Source organism: Stenella coeruleoalba, assembly GCF_951394435.1.
Source record: "Stenella coeruleoalba genome assembly, chromosome: 3".
Lineage (NCBI taxonomy): Eukaryota > Metazoa > Chordata > Mammalia > Artiodactyla > Delphinidae > Stenella > Stenella coeruleoalba.
This window is the reverse complement of record NC_137148.1, coordinates 46,217,469-46,235,585: the sequence shown is the minus strand read 5'-3', so window position 1 is coordinate 46,235,585 and position 18,117 is coordinate 46,217,469. Positions and strand designations below refer to the sequence as shown.

At 37.0% G+C, this 18,117-nt stretch overlaps 1 protein-coding gene across 3 annotated transcripts in view; it reads left to right on the top strand.

Moving 5' to 3' along the window:
• PDE4D (phosphodiesterase 4D) overlaps positions 1-18,117 on the top strand; it is a 723,544-nt gene that overhangs the window by 293,259 nt on the left and 412,168 nt on the right. Inside the window, exon 1 of one of the 3 annotated variants that reach the window (XM_079918758.1) lies at positions 13,754-14,850. The exons of the other annotated variants lie outside the window; for them this stretch is intronic. Coding sequence (XP_079774884.1) covers positions 14,723-14,850 — 128 coding nt within the window. The 5' untranslated portion in view covers positions 13,754-14,722. Of the gene's footprint in view, positions 1-13,753; positions 14,851-18,117 lie in introns of those variants that run through there. 3 annotated transcript variants of the gene reach the window in all.

Sequence of the window (18,117 nt, the reverse complement as noted above, 5' to 3'; positions counted from 1 at the left end):
GACCTTATAACTTTTCAAAAGAAGTCCAAATCTCAACTTTAGTGTAGACATTACCCGTGTGCTTTAAATGTTGGATCAAAAGAAAATAAATTAACAGTGTATTGGTCAAACTCAGGTCTGTTAGCCGTGTGTGGTCCAAGCATGACCAGTTCACCCACTTCTACTCCATCCTACATCTCTTTCCTGCCCACAGTGTTTCCTTTCGTTCCTCTTACATAGAATTGTAAATTTTATACTCCAGTTTGTCCACAGCTATGAGCAAGGCCAAAGGTCTGTAGCCAAGCCCTGGATTTATTTCTGATATCTTTAGAAAACCCCCAGAAGGATTCTTTGGTTTTTCTCACCATGTCCTAAGGATAAATGGCCCAAAACAAAAAGACAAAGTACTCCAGGTATTGTGAGCTGTTAAGAATCCAGGTCACTTGCTAAAATTGGAGTATGTTCTGTACGAACAGGATGTCATGAAAGAAAGGTATTAGAGTTTGGGATTAGGTACTGTCTTACTTGATCTCAACTAGTTTAATTCTTAGTGACTTGCTAAGAAAGATTGCTTCTTCAGTGTTACCCTGCTGTATCACCCAAGAAACCACGCGTATTTTCTCATTTCTCTCTTGCTTTTTCTTTTCTTTCTTTTTTTCTTGCCTTCCCAGGCTAAATCCTGGGATTTTTTTCCCCATTACCTGTTTTCTGTCATCTTTGTGTCCAGAAGGTCAAGTGAAAGGAAGGGGTACTTCTCAGCTGAATCGGGTTACCTCTTAGAACATCTGAGGGCAAAAACATAAGCAAGGGTTAAATGCCAAATGTATTCACTCTGCTAGTACACATTTGTGGTTTAAAAAGCACACTTCATTGAATAATTTAAAATATGTTTGTACCGTCTGCTCTCTTGGGGATTAACGTTGTTCATGATAGCAAAATAATCACATGTTAAATGAATTCTAGATACTGCATTCTATCATTCATAATAGCAATAATACTGGTAATTCAGATGACCTAGCCTTTTCTTTCTCTATGTAATTAAGATGACCTAGCCTTTTCTTTCTCCACGTAATTACACCGTTGATTTTCCCGTATGGGAAAGAACAACTAAGTACATGCTTTTTCCTAAATGGAACATGCAGTTCAGGAATTCTGTCATTTCTTTTATGGAAATAAAAAAAGTACAAACGTATGCCATCTTTGAAGGTAACGCTATGTAAGTGCTTGGGAATAATATTTGCTGTCTCTTTATCTACTCTTCTGTGTAAATTCGTAAGAAAAATGATAAGATTGTCATATGCATATTTTAGAAACTATGCAATCAGTTTTATCCAGGGATTCTGTTGTCTGTCTAGAATGATATAGGGCAAGAGTTTCTATGTAAACTGAATGAGTTTACTTCAGGGTGGAAATTGACTTTTTTTTTCCCCCTGAGCTCTTACATTTCATGTTTGAGCCTCAGTATGGACTGTCTCATACTGACTGCAAATTTATCCATGTGTTTGGGCCTTTTTTTCCCCAAAACTATTGTAAGCTTTGTAAGGGGTTTCCCACTCTGCTGGGCTTTTCCAAGGGCAAAATAAATGATGAGTAAATGATTGATTTTTTAATGCTATAAAATAGGGAGAAAGGTTAAAAGAAAAAGAAAGTTGATTCTGGTAGCACATGTTCAAGATATTTGGGTCAATGATTTCTTTTACTCACACCTAATTCAGGTGTATAAACTGTGTGTCCTTAGCTTGGGCTCTTCCTGTGTGAACCTCTATGACAGTAGAATATGGATGGAAGGGCCCCTGAGGACATTTCAAAAGTCTTCCAAACAAATACCCTGTGCTTAATAGCCATCTATTGTCAGATAACCTTCCCGAGTTGCTGCATTCTATTCCCCGTGATTCTCTTTGAAACCAAATCTTATCTCCTAAAAGAGGATGGAATGCAGTAGGCATCATTATGCTTTGCAGAAGGTCTCCAAGTCATGTCATTAAATCACCCTTGTCTTCTCATCTCTAAGCAAAATGGCAGCAGTTTATTTAAACATTCTTTCTTAGTCCCAGTATATCCTCCTACGAAAGTTCTCTGAGTATCACTCTTCAAGCTGACTGAGGTCTCTCATTTGATCAAGGAGTCGATAAAAGGCAGATTGAGTTCAAAGACCCTGATGTTGCAATCCTTTTTGTCATCCCATTTGACCTTCTTGCTTTTGTCCTGAGCTGTTAACTTGCTGATTTGTCACTAAATTATCATGTTATGTATACTTGGTATTGGCGAACTGGAATTTCATTCCCCTTTCATGTTCACTATTTGGTGTTCCCCACAAGTTACACTCCCTTGGTCTCCATTAAATTGTTTTTTCATGTTACAAAGTCAACTTAATATCTGAATGATCTTCCAAGATACTGCCTATTATTTCTTTTACTTCTGTGTCACAAAGCTTTCAGTCTGATTGATAAAAATATCTAGTCCCAAAGCCCATCGTTATCATTTGCATTTGCCAATTCACATAGAATTAGTCATAGTCTCACTGTCACTTGTCTGGTAAATCAGACAAGTGCCGTAGAAATAGTGTATTTTTATTTTGGTAAGGAATATGAAAAGGTCTCTTGTGGTATAACTGTAGATACAATGGATATGTGGGCTGGATGAAAATGCAGTTAAATAGTTTTTTTTCTATTTGAACAATATAGATGAAGATTACTGAATAACAAATAGAAGATTATTTATGCAATCCAATGTACAGAAAAATGGACTTGAAAGTGACAGGGAACACACTGGAATGCAGTCAGGATCAACAGTTATTTACGTTTGCTAATAAAAATGACTGCAACTTCAAGTTCACAGTTAATCTGAATTGGATTATGGAATCCTAAGGAAGATAGTACATTGATTAAGAGTATGGGGAGATTTCTGTCCTAAGCCTCATGTATATAATATTTATTTTTTATTTTAGTTTTTTATTGAAGTATAGTTGATTTACAACATTTAAAGTGTACAGCAAAGTGATTCAATTATATATATATATATATATATATATATATATGTTTTCTGTTTCTTTTCCATTATAGGTGATTACAAGATACTGAATATACTGAATATAGTTCCCTGTGCTGTACAGCAGGTTCTTGTTGTTTATCTATTTTATATATAATATTTATATGTATATATTTATATATAATGTGTATATATATATTTTATATATATATTTTTATATATTATATATATTTTATATATAACATTTATATATATATATTCATATATAATGTGTATCTGTTAATCCCAAATTCCTAATTTATCCCTCTCTCACCTTTCCCCTTTGGTAAAGGTCCCTCTCTCACTTTTCCCCTTTGGTTTTTGGTGTTTTTTGGTTTTCCCTCTCTCACTTTTCCCCTTTGTTTTTTTTTTTCTATGTCTGTGAGTCTACTTCTGTTTAATAAATAAGTTCATTTGTATCATTTTTTTTAGATTCCACATATAAGTGATAGCATATTCTATTTGCCTTTCTCTGTCTGACTTACTTCACTTAGTATGAAAATCTACAGGTCTATCCATGTTGCTGCAAATGGCATTATTTCATTCTTTTTTATGGCTGAGTAATATTCCACTGTATATATGTACCACATCTTCTTTATCCATTCATCTGTTGACGGACATTTAGGTTGCTTCATGTCTTGGCTATTGTGAATAGTGTTGCTATGAGCATTGGGGTGCGTGTATCTTTTCAAATTAGAGTTTTTATAATGAACAGAGAAATGCAGATGATTGTCTCTCTCTGCCCCATAATAGTCATATCACACCTGGAGTGTTGTTTAATTTCAGATACAACACTTTAAGAGGAATCAACAAGCAGGAATAAGTCCAGAAATCTGTTGCCAGGATGGTGAAGCATCTGGAAATTATGACATATTTGGAACAATCAAAAGATCTGAAACTGTAGCCTAGAAAAGGGAGAGGGTGAAAGGAAAATTCTCTTCACAGGGTTGTCATAATAAAAAAGAATCAGGTTTGTTTTTGAATGACTCCAGATCTAGGATCAAGAGATAGTACATGCCGAAAGGTGAACTTTAATTTGGTACAAAGAACTTTACAATATCTGGATCTGCTCAAAGCAGAGATGCTGCCCCGTGAAGCAGGGTGATCCCCATCCCAGGAGGGGCCTGAGCAGGACCAGATACTTGTTTCTCCCTGGAGAGTGTTCATGCATTAGGAGAAGAATACATTTCCAGTTGCTTCTAATAAATCTTCCAATTATGATAACTTATTACATAAAAAGTTCTTAGCAGAGTGCCTTTTATAGACTCCTTGATCAAATACTCAGGAGATATTAGCTGTAATTGTTATTGGTAGTGACTAATCCATGAATTTGTAACTGATTATTTGTCTCAAGGGAATAAGTAAAGGGAAGGTGTCTCTGTTTAAAATTTTAGCCAGCTTCTGTTGCTAAATAATTAAGGTACTTAACAAGGGCCTGTGCTACTTGTAACTGATTTACTCTTAATTTATTACCACTTTATGTTTTCTGTAATTGCCTTTACATCCTATGGTACCTGGATTTGGGATTAATTCATCACATTTAATGGGAAAATTTTAAAGAGTTGCTAAATCACAGTTCCTTACATTACATTGTCTAGTGACTAACAATAGCAAATAGTCCATCAACAAAGGATTAAGTCATGACAAAAACATGGATCTCTTCCATTAATTAAAAGGAATGTTTCAGTTTAGGGACTTTTAGAATCTTAAAAACAATTGTGTTCTATGTCACGTTAGCTGCATTGGATTTTTTTCTTGGGTGATATACTTATCTTTCAGGATTGCAGGTAATATTTATTGAAGGCATTAATTCATTCACCCACTTATTCATTCAATAAATATTGTACCAAACACTGCCTGGGTCTGCATCTGCCTCCTTATCTCTGTATAGTCTCCTTTTCCCTTTATCCCCACAGGAGTCAGGCACCACAGGAAAACTAGCCCCTGCACATCCCCACATCCCCCAGAGTCTACCAGCAAGGGCTTCACGGCAGTGAGGCAATCCCCCTCCTTACCCCATTCCTGAACTTCTTGTATCACTTCCCTGCTGCATTTTTCTTTCTATCATTTATCACCTCTCTTATATGTTTTGCTTAGTTATATGTCCATCTACCTACTTCTACTGGAATGTCAGTTCCATGAAAGCAGACACATTTGTCTGTTTTGTTTGCTCCTGGATTCCCAACACCTAGAATAGTAACTTGACAAATATTTGTTGAATGAATGATTAAAGCTTAAGTGTCCTGGAAACTGATACTAGAAAGGTGTCGTTAATCCTCCAGGGTTACCTAACCCATTTTTGGCAGCACAGAGCTGTGAACCAAAGTCCCTTGGCTCCAAAACACCATCCTCAATCTTGATCTCTCCCTCATTTACAAATAACTCCTGAATTTTGCTGAATGAACCCAGGAATCTAGAGGTATTTGACAATGGCAAAGATATTTCACTGCTGTATGGATTTGTGTACAGGGGGATAACTTTTGTATCATCCAAATTTAGGAGAACATCCAGGTCAATACTTACCTGCCTAATCCCTTGCTATGCAGATCACTCCTTTACAGTTTGTTTCTTCTCTGAATTTATTCAGTTTGATTAACTCTATCCTGAGCTTTTCTATTATCCGTTATTGTCTCTTGGGTCATTGATGTAGACCCTAGAAGAAGCGGGGTACAGTGATAGATTTGGAGACGCAATTATGGGTAAGGCTCAGTCTTTGCCTTTGAGTTGCTTTCAAGCTAGTGGCTGAGATAGCCTTGTATATTTGCAGTTCCAGAGTCAGATGATAGCCAGATAATTTAAAATCCAAACAATGATACTTTTGAGAATAAAAGGAGACACTATTTAATAATCATACTGGGACAATAGCTAGTTTAAAAAGTTAATGAGTATAAAATATGAGTTCAAGTCCTTTTTAACAAATATTTACTGAGCACGTACAACACGTAGACCGATATACTAGGCTCTGTGGATAACTCAAAGGTGAATATGCATGTATCTGCCCACCTTGTGGTTTGTAATCCACTTGAGGAGAGAGACCATTAACAACTCAATACAGGGAAGTAAACGATGGCATAAGCCGAATATAAACTTGATGTGATGCTAGCCAACCACAAGGTTTCAAATAGGATCAACTGATGTGGCAACTTTTCGTTTCTATCTCACAGTATGGTCATTTGAAGTGAGTCCTTCTGTGATGCATGAATTGGACATCAAATGGATTTATGACTTCTTTTCCTAGTTAAGAGTAACAGCATTCACTTCTTCTGTGTATATATAGAAGATGTTCAACTCATGCTGGCTGACTGGCTAGCTGGCTGGCTGGCTAACTGGCTGAGGTAGAAGAATGAGTTGATATATTTTTTTAAAAGTCATCTGGCAACCAAATATAGAACAATCTTTGCCAAAGACACCTCCTTTGTGCTTGACCAACTAGTTGACAGAGTAAGAACCTACAGCAAGATTATTTTTCATCTTCAGATTTTATAATGATAGAAGACGTTTGGTTATTGGAAAATAAGCTTAAAAGTGTTTTAATTCTTTCCACTGCTTCCTACTGTTGGAAATTCTTTTGCAGCTGAATACTGGCAACAGTTTGTCTTGGCAAGTAAACAGTGCTGTTTAAGGACGAAAGTGTAGGAAGTTAGTGGAGGACATCTGTTGAAGAAGTCATGTTGTCAAAGCCCATTATGAATGTTAAACTCATTTGTTTCCATTTTCATACATTCTAAAGCAAAATGTCACTCCATTTAACAGTCAGTTTATAAGAGCTTGGAGACATAAATTGTGTGGGCCTACCTGAGACTTCAATGAATGAGCATCATTTTATTCAGTTGATTTTATTGCTCATTTAACTCAGACTAAACTTTGGATATATAATAGGTTTGTTGAGATAAGATTATCAGTAGTCCTGGGCCTTTGTTAGGTGTGAAGACTGAAACCGACAGAATTTCCTGCCCCTGTTAAATGATACTGGGATCAGGCTACTTTCCCATCCCTGTGTTAAAGAAAACTGAGAACAAGCAAAAACAACTTAGCTGCTTGCTTCCCTGACTTCTTCTTATAGGGTACTCTTAAGACCCTGTCCGAATGGTCTTCTCCCTTACTGCAGTAGGTTTAATTAACTTTATATGTTTGACAGGTTTCTGCTGGGATTTTGAGAAAGTGACAGTTAACAGATATTATAAAATTTTAAGAGAAATTCGTCAGATGAATAAAACTTTTCTAAGAAGATGAGAAGCTCTGGTTCATTTATTCCAAACTTGCCTTCTTATAAAATGAAGCAGTTGATTAATTTAAAGAAAAGCTATCCTCGCTATAAGGTTAGGCCTGCTGACTAGGCTGACTGATTTATAGGGCTTTATGTTTTTTTAAGTTCTAAAAGGCATGCCATTGAGTCTCTCATGAGTTTTCACAATCTGTGGAATTGAGTCATGCTAATAATTTTCCCAAGAGGCTAATTTATAAGTCAGAATGTTAGCACTATCTCTTACAACTGAAGATATGACTGGTCTAAGAACACCAATTCCACGTGACACCCATTTTCTAGGTAACTCTAATCAAGAAGCCAAATTCTAGATCAGAAAGTTGTGAATGTCAATCAGATTAAGGGGCTTCTGAAGGAGACAGCTGACTCTTTCATTTTTCACTGTATTTTACTTTATAAATTATTCTTTAAGGATTTTTTCATGTGACTAACAAACAAGTTATCTATTTTTAGAATACTCAATGCCTTTGTTACTATGAATGAATTCATTTTTTTCCAACCTCAGCATGACCTATGCCCCCTCTATTTGCATCTATAATAATCCTATTGTCCCCCTTCATTTTAGCATATTTTTTTTAGCTAAAGTTTACAGATTCATTTTTATTGAAATATGTTCCCTAATAAATAAGGAAGCACCTTGACTGCATAAACTTTTGAAAACAGTTCTACGGTCTGTGAATCTCATCTTATTAGCTTTGGTCCCAAAGGATACCTAGATTTTAGGGCCTCCCTTATCTATAGGAACTATATTTTCTTTTTGTTCTCTACTCAAATCAGAGCAATTTTTTGCTAGTTCTACAAATGTACCTGAAGACATGCCAAAGATGCTACAGACACCAAGTGCAAAAAAAAAAAAAAAAAAAGTCATCAATATTTCTATTATTTTCTGCTCTGTAATTTGCTAATTGATAACAATCAATAATTTCTCTCTAGTTGATGGAATCCAGATTTTGACATTTTAATAAAATTTCACTTGTTAAAATAGTGCTTATTAAAATAGTAACACAAGAGACATTCTAAAATGCTTAGATAATATAGGTAGGGGAAAAGAAGAAAATTAAAAATCATCTATTTCTTCCCATCCATGTATATTTTTATATTCTGATGTGTATTCTTTTTGTTCTCTTGTTTTTCAATATATATTTTTCCTTTGTTAAAAACAATATCATACTGTTATACTGTTTTATAACCTAGTTTTGAACTGTCAATATTTTATGAATTCTTCTCCATGTCATTAAGTATTATTTCAGAAACATAATTCCCACGATGGCACATAGGTTCCCATGGAGGGTGCCACATACTCTACCCATTTCTTATTCACAACTCGGAGCAAACATTAGCATAATAAAAACTCTGAGGGCTTCCCTGGTGGCGCAGTGGTTGAGAGTCCGCCTGCTGATGCAGGGGACACGGGTTCGTGCCCCGGTCCGGGAGGATCCCACATGCCGCGGAGCGGCTGGGCCCGTGAGCCATGGCCGCTGAGCCTGCGCGTCCAGAGCCTGTGCTCCGCAACGGGAGAGGCCACAACAGAGAGAGGCCCGCGTACCGCAAAAAAAAAAAAAAAAAAAAAAAAAAAACTCTGAGTTCTCCTGCTCCTCCAAAACCACCTATCTAACTTTGTTTAATGGAGAATTTCCCAAATGCACGTGTCTATGGAATTCATGTGTTTGTATTTCTGTGTTTAAGATGCCTATAAGCATATCTTAGTGTAGTCTGAGAATAGTTTTTCAACACAATCATTTTAATGGGTTCATGATATTCGTACTGATTGGATATTCCTTTTTCTTTTCAAGCATTAGGAGATTAAGGATATTTACATCCTTTTGATAACCTTCATGGTAGTTTAATATTCATATGGACTTGTGGTGTTTCCTTCTGTTTGAAACCATTTTGTACATGACTGTGTGAAGTGTCCTATGTGTAGTGTTTCAGAAGCAGATTATCAGAAAAGCTAATGCTTAATAGAAGAAGACTGATAAATTAATTAATTTGAAATTTGCCGGTTGTATTCTCAAAACATAGAGCGTGACTAAATAAAGGCATAATCCCATGATTAATCAGGTGGTTGAACAACTACTTGGATAATTTTTACTTACTGAACTGAAACTGTCGGCCCAGGCAGACACATCTCCATCACCCCCCAGCTAAAACCCACGTATACTCCTTATTCGCTGTGAAGGGGCTTTGTCCTCACATTATAGTGGATGCTCTTTGGAAAATATTTCTGTTTGATAAAATATAGTGAATAGCTCGACTCCTAATGTATTTTAGTAGTTAATAAGTTTATTATTATTCTGGAGGAGTTGCTGAGAATGAGGGATTCAGGAAAGTCTTTGGGACATGCAGTGCCTTACAATTTCAGCTGCCTTATTTGACAAGCAAGTATGGTTCGACATGCTCAAGTTGCAAGTCAAATAAGGCAGAATGTCTGCCCTCAAGAAACTCCAGTGCCACAGGGAGAGTTATAAATGTGTGAAGAGCTGTGAAACAATGCGCTAGAGTCATAGGTGGGTGGGAAGACTAGAGGAGCGGCATCTCAGTGAGACTGAGGAATGGAGACCATGTTTCGGAAGAGATGACACTTCAAAGGAGTCAGCCAGCCCGAGAAGGGAGAGAAAAGTCTGCTGGTCAGAGGGCTTCTCATCTTTGAAGACCCAGTGGCGTGAAAGAGCCAGACTTCTCAGGACATTTCCAGGGTTACTCATGGCAGATACAGGAGAGAACGTCAGAGCAACATCAGAGGGGATCTCTGTGCTAAGCTTTGGATCGTAACTTCTGAACTTTATCACTACAGGAATGGGGAGTCATGGAATGACTATAAGCAAAAGAATCACACGTTCAGGTTCCCATTTTCAAGTGGCCCACAGGACATGCAAGTGAAGGATGGAATTAAGGTGAAAAAGCCTGGAGATATTAACTCTAGGTAAAAGATGAAAAAATGGAAAATTATTTAATTAATTAAGGAAAGCAAAATCTGCCAAGAGGAATAACATAGTCTGATTTTGGGAGCCAGGTTAACTGATGCCTGACTCTGATTCCACCACTTAACACTCTGTTGGACCTGGGGCATCTGTCTCAATCCCTCTATGCCTTGTTTTTCTACAAAATGAGCATAATGCTAGTGCCCAATTCATAGAATTTTATAAAGATTAAAAGAGCTAATTCCGGGCTTCCCTGGTGGCGCAGTGGTTGAGAGTCTGCCTGCCGATGCAGGGGACACGGGTTCGTGCCCCAGTCCGGGAAGATCCCACATGGCGTGGAGCACCTGGGCCCGTGAGCCATGGCCGCTGAGCCTGCGCATCTGGAGCCTGTGCTCTGCAATGGGAGAGGCCACAACAGTGAGAGGCCCGCGTGCAGAAAAAAAAAAAAAAAAAAGAGCTAATTCCTACCAATAACAGTGTCTAGTGCATAGAAATTACCTGATCAAGGTTAGCTATCATCTATTGTTAATATTATTATCATTGCTAATCTAATCTAATTATAATATAATATTATTATGTTATAATAATATATTATTTAATGTAATATATTATTGAACATTATTTATATCTTTAGGATTCATGGCCTGATTAGAAGTGATTGTCGGGTGATTGGCTGAATGGTGAGAGGGCCAGAGAAAACAGGAAGAAATGTGTTTGGGGGGGGTAGGGAAAAAATTGATGTGAATTCCATTATAAATGCTGGAATGAGGTAGCTGTGGGACTCCCAAATGGAATTTTCTTGTGAGCAGAAAGGTATGGACTCTGGAAGAAGATGCGGGATTGTCTTGGAACATCATGGGTATTTGACGCCACTGGATTGGATGCATTCCCTGGGAAATACGTAGGTCAGAAAGTGAGAAAAGCTTGGACAGCTGAAGGTGGGTTTGAACCCCAGAAGCATTGCTTGCCAGTCTGGGTGTGATAGAGAACACAGGGTCTGGGAGGGAGTCCTTCTAAACCACGAGTAAGGGAAAATGATTCAGCTGATTCTTGTGCTGTAGGGTTGTAAACAGATGATTTCCTGGTGTCCTGAAAGAATTCCTCCAGCTTAGCGAATTGCCAAACCCAGGCCAGGGTAGAGCTAACAGCTGAAAGAATCTTCTTTAATAAATAGTGGAATTATTAGAAGAAAAGTGCTCTTGCCTCAAACTGTTACTTTCTAGCAATTACTTTTAATTGCTGTTAAGAACATTACCAGCATTGAACTTCTAGTATACCGAAAAAATAAAAATGGTTTTCTAGATACCCTGATGTGATTTCTGCCCTTGTTTCAGAATCATGGGGTTGATGAGTGAGATTTATGCTAGATTTCCATGCCCGAATGCCATGGGCAGTATGCAAAAACAAACAAAATGTAACTAGATAAGCCTGGTCATTCCTTAGTGACATTTGAGCCCTATTTTATAACATTAAGTTCTCCAGTGTGTTTGTATTTTCCATAATGTAGAGTCCCTAGCCACCTCTACCAAGCCTCAGAGAAATGGAATTGTGGAAGATAGGAAGGTTTGATTTTTGCCTCCGAGGCCACCCCTGCTAATTGGCCATCATTCCCACAGATTCTAAATTCTTGGCAGGTTGGATTTAAGATGTAATCCCTTCTCATCTCAATTTAAGTACAAGTAATCCCCAGGAAACCCTGCCAGGCTCATGGTAAATCATTGCCGAGGACAAGCAAAAACCTAGGGGCAGGACAGGAATAAAGACGCAGACATAGAGAATGGACTTGAGGACACAGGGAGGGGGAGGGGTAAGCTGGGACGAAGTGAGAGAGTGGCATTGGACTTATATATACACTACCAAATGTCAAATAGATAGCTAGTGGGAAGCGGCCGCATAGCACAGGGAGATCAGTTCTGTGCTTTGTGACCACCTAGAGAGGTGGGACAGGGAGGGTGGGAGGGACGGAGACGCAAGAGGGAGGGGATATGGGGATATATGTACATGTATAGCTGATTCACTTTGTTATACAGCAGCAACTAACACAACAATGTAAAGCAATTATACTCCAATAAAGATGTTAAAAAAAAAAAAAAGCCCTGCTAAGAAAATCAAGGAATTTCACCTATCTATCGGTGGCTGTATATTTCCTCCCCTAGAGGTTTATATCTTACCCTTCAGTTTTTTATTTCCACCTCTTTTAGGAAATTCTTATTGGCAGCAGATCTTATTCTCGAGTACTGGAAAAAGACTCCTAAATTAGCTTACAGATAAAAATATTGTGCATTTGTTCTTAGGACTCTAAGATGGGCAGTAGGTCCAAAGGGCCTCTTAAATTTGAAAACTATAAATTATACACAGTTGTACATCACAATTAGTTGGTAATCATTAGGCACTACCTCCACGTTGTAAAATTATATGTTTCCCCAATTATGAAGTATTATTAAGGAAAATATACTAAAGAGCAGAAATATAGCAGGAACTCCGTCCATATTTTATCTCCCCTTCATTATGCAAATTAAGCAAAAAATTCCTTGCTACCTCTACTTTGCTTGGGTGTGTTCTCTCATGTTGATGAGGTTCCAGACTTCTGCCTGGTATATCTCAGTTCAGGTAGGTTGCCCTTTCCTTCATAGGCACCTTAATAACAGTTTCATTTTTACAAGGAACCGTATGCAATCCCAGGGCATTTTGGAGAGCTGGCTACCTTATTTTTCTGCTATAAGGAAACAGATTTGAATGTCAGTAGAGGGTGTTGTCAAGAGTATGGGCAAATAGACCTCTTCCGACATTTTAGGAGTATGGACTGCCATAGGCTATTAAAGGGAAAACTGCACAGGATTTGGGATCTAGCAACCCACTTGCAGAAATAAAAGCACCAACCAGTAAGAATATATTAACAAATGTGTTTATTGTGTATAGAAGCCCATTCATTCTATGGAGTCTTATGTAACTATTAAAAAGAACACACTGGGTTTCTATGCATTGCCTGAAAAATTATCCATGATTTATTTCAAGTACAAAAGTACTTGTAGAAGATTATGTATAGTATAGCCCCACTTTATAGAAACAGGATGGAGAAGCCCTGTGTATGTGTCAGTGTGTGTGTATATGTATTATAGTGTGTGTGTGTATGTATATATCTGTATGTATATTGATAGATTGATAGAATTAGCATAAAGAAAATGGGTGAGATTAATGCATAGGAAAAGACAATAAGGGTTTTATTTATATACCTTTGTGTCATTTGGCGTGTTAAAATGACCATGTGTCATTTTGTAATAAAAAGGTACAAAAAAGAGAATCATTAGATAGGAAATGCTTCTTGTCAAATGGGAAATTATCTTCCCTTTCGAACTAAAACAATTCTGAATTTAAATGGTGTTATTTAAATCCAAACAGTGTTTGAATTTGGCCACTACAGAATAAGATATAGCTTTCTCTCGGTATACTTTGTGTTTGCCCAGGTCCCAGGACTCTTAAATAAATAGGTTGTGTTTATTCAAATCCTGGATAAGAAATCATTTTTCAAACATAAAAATTACCCTGCACAGTACTCTGAACCCCTATATTCAGACTACACACAAGGGCTGCAATCGTTTTGTTGCTGTAACACTAGGAAATGAGGTAGAGACTAGAAAAAACTGTGGGCTCGTGAAAGCTGTAACTTTTCTCTGAGATGCTGCAGCCGTAGGTAGAATTTTGGAATGATTTACACTTTGTCCAGTTTGTCTTTCATTGTTATGAAAAGTTAACTTCCAATTAGTAAAGAATTTCCTATCAGTTTTTCGATAGGTCTTCATCCGATGAGCAGCTAGAGGTTCCTCCTGAGAGAATATTTCTAATAAGAAAAAAAATCAGTTTCAAAGTCCAAGTTAGTATACAAAGGGCTTTGCTGACAATTTTTATGTTTCTGAGAGTCTAGTGCAGTTCTGTTGTGAACAGTAATTTATGAATGAGAACCCACAGTTTTTGACCAGCAAATTGGAAAACCCCCATAATCATTTCCATGTGCCCATCTCATTTTCTAAGGCTCTATAATCAGTTTAGCAAACAGTTCTCCCCCTTTGAAAACATACCAAATACTTGATTATTTCCTCCCTACCAGATGCATGTTTGGTGTATAGGTAAATAACTGATTTCCCAACCACTGTTACATTAGGTCGATGTGCTTTTAGACATCAGATATTTTTTATGGATTAAACCTTGCTACCTAGTCAAGAGATCTGGTTTGTGGAAATAGGTTTTTTGTGGCGCTCTACAGAATTTCTACCTCATCTAGTCAGACAATAATTGGTCAGAGCACTGACTCTGGTTAGAAATAAGCAGCAAGCTTCCCGTATCCATGAAAAGAAAACAAGAGAGCGCGTGTAGCCTCCGAGAAACACGCATTTACTCTTGAAGCGAAGCAGCACCCGGCGACCAGAGAGCAGCATATGTCTGAAATCCATTCTCTGACAGGTTCTTTCCAGCATTCCCAGGAATGCTGGGCTGACTACTAAGATTTGTGTTTACTTCCTGCCTTTTGGATAAAATGAGTTTGCCAACCAGCTGTGAGTTCCTAACACTGGGGAAGGTGGCTAGGTTCCGAAGCGCTGCTTATGTTCATGGATCGCCTTATGCAACCCACAAGCCCATTGACATTAAGCCACAGAGGAGACGGTAACTGCTTTCCTTTCTTCTAGTTGTTTGTCTGTAAAAACGTGTTTTGTTACCCTTTGGTTGCTGCTTTGGAGGTCTGCTGAGCTGGGAGGGTCAGGGTGAGAAGTTAGTTTTAAAATCCAGCATACGGGATAGTTCGGAAAAAATTAACCAAAGAGGAAATCTGGAAATTATTCTTCGCTTAGTTAGCAAAAGCCAATCCGGTTTCAGGGTCTGTAGGTTTTAACCATTTGAGAGATTGCTAGTGCTTGTACTACCTTCAGAATCATCCATGAGGAATATTTGAAAGAGGATTTGGCCAACTAATGGATATATTTATTAAGATCTCTTATTACCAGATACCCAGTATCTCATAATGTACGTATAACATTCCTTAATGCCAAAGTGCAATAAATATGTTAAAATTCTATAAAAAGCATTCATTTTCGTGGAGGCCAGAATAGGGTTAGATATTTCTCTGAAGAAGAAGATGTCATTTCTAGGTCAGTGTTCCAGAATTCTGCGAACTCACAGTCTCCACAACCCGCCCCCACGCTACAGACACACTACCCAGGCAAACTCACGTTGTATAATTAGGAATTTCAAAGTTGAGCTCAGTGTTTTCATAACAAGAAAAGAGAGTGCGCAGTAAGGAAAGCCTTTCCATCCTCTACCCTTTTTATTGCAGTGTCAGAATGGGGATGATACGTTTGACTAATAGGTCCAAAAAAATCATCCATCAGTTTAGGTTTTATACAGTCATTTTATTCAGTGTTTCAGAATGAACTTCAGAAACTTTTTACAATGATATTCTGTTCTCTGTGAAAATGCCAGTTCTCCATAATTTTATGAATTCTTGAAATCAAAATCCAAAATTCTAAAAGCAACATAATTTACTGGAAGGCTATCATTATCATCTTATGCTTCTACTTTTCCTTTTCTAATCACACATGCATAAACTCACACATAAAGCATACATTTTGCCAGCTATGACCTTATTTGTAAACATAAAGGAACATTCAGACATTTAAGTGATTTTTTTCTAAAAGTTTCCAAACTTCAGAAATGCCTTGGGATTAGTTTTTCAACTGGAAAAAAAAAAAAAAATTGGTGTGATGGGAATGAACTATTTTTTTTAAGTAGATTATATATTGTTCAAGAGAATTATCTGTAGCTCTTTTATAAAGGTAAAATCAAAACTTTGTGATTTAATTCATTCAATACACACATGCACACACACATATATATGTGCATATATAAAATTATTGAAATGATAATAACTCAGCTGTTGAGCTTAAAATAATTTTAATAGATTATTGAATATTCCATTTTACTTGGCTAGGTAAAAATATTGTTAAACACATGTAAAACTGAGAACCTTTAGTCCTATATATACATTAAAATATATCCTTGATTCCATCTTTGGAGGTTCACTGGAAGATGAAGAAAGCATATGATAAAAAAAAATAGGAGAACATCTGAATTAAAATAAAAACTACAGATGTCCGAAGCATTATAAATTATACTTAAATGCCAAACTTCAGGTGATCGGGAAACATATAGAACTGATTATGCTAATTATTCTGAGAAAGTTGAATAATTAGCCATTTAAACCTATTTGGAAATGCCACAGAGAAAAAAAGTTTAATGCTGTAAAAAATTGATTACATTTTTTTAGAGGGAGATTTCAGGAAGAAGTATGACCCAAAGATATAAGAATGACACCATCAGATCTTTACTAATTTACTGTGGCATAATGTCATGCCCAATTATAGGGCAACTTTGGTTATACCTCCCTGAGAACTATCCATCAGTCATCAAGGTTATATTAACTCATAATAAAATATATGCAGAGGAACTGTAGTATTTTAAAATATTTTACTAAACTTACAGTAATACTGTTTATGAAGCAAAAATAATAGTAATGCCATGGTGCAACCACTTTGGAAAGCATTTTGGTCTTAATCTTTTTTGTTGTTGTTTTTTTACAGCAGGTTCTTATTAGTCATCAATTTTAGAATTTTATCCACATCAGTGTATACATGTCAATCCCAATCACCCAATTCATCACACCACCACCACCACCACCCCTGCCGCTTTCCCCCCTTGGTGTCCATACGGTTTTTCTCTACATCTGCCCTGCAAACCGGTTCATCTGTACCATCTCAGTTTCTGCCCTGCAAACCGGTTCATCTGTACCATTTTTCTAGGTTCCACATATATGTGTTAATATACGATATTTGTTTTTCCCTTTCTGACTTACTTCACTCTGTATGACAGTCTCTGGATCCATCCACGTCTTAACAAATGACCCAAGTTGATTAGTTTTTCAACTGTAAAAAAAAAAAAAATTGGTATGATGGGAATGAACTTTTTAAAATTTTTGTGAGTGGAAATATTCGATTCTCTTCTCCAAGTACCATGGCTCTTCCTGTTGACCTATAACACCATTTGAATTTATAACAGGCTGGCAGCAACTAGCAACTGTGTCCAAGTACATTTAGGAGAATGTGTCCTGAGACCCCCTACACAGCTCAGTGTTCATCAGTCACCCAAATCCCTTCTGTAATCAGGGGTGCGACACCACAAAGGCACACAAGTTGCCAAATTGTTAATGTATGTTCATGAAAATGTAAAATTCTTCCATAATAGAAGATGCTGCATCTTGAAAGCCTAGTTGAAATGGATATGCCATACAGATAGATAGGATTATTGCCTATAATTTAACTTTGACAAAGTTAGGTAATTTTTACTAATATCTCATTCATTGAGCAAGACATAGTGGTTATGGCATTGGCTTGAAACCAGTTAAAGAGGGTTCGATTCCTTACTTTTTTATTTTAAATTTACAGAAGTAGGCTCTTCAAATGTGTCAATGCTATGTCCCTATTCACATTTTTTCTTACTTTTTTCTCCACTTAAAAGTAATCAACTTTCTGTGTAAGTCAGTGGAATCATGTGTTTATGTAACCTGATGAATATATGCATGTAGTGTGGACTCTTAGCATACTGTATTATACTCAGGCAATTTCAGACTTGCCTCCAATCAGTTTTACATCGGGCATCACAGTGTATTTTGCAAGCAAATATTCTTGCAAGGCGTTTGGCAATAACCAGTATTTTGTAGTATAGACCTCAAATTTGTAAAAATATCAGGTCCAGCTTGTCCTTTAGTACAATACATTGCTTATATATAGCAAGTAAATGGCCTTTTGTTTAAAAGATGTGTAGTCATTAAATCATTATATCTAGAGCTTATATCCCATAGAAGTATAACTATGGGAACAA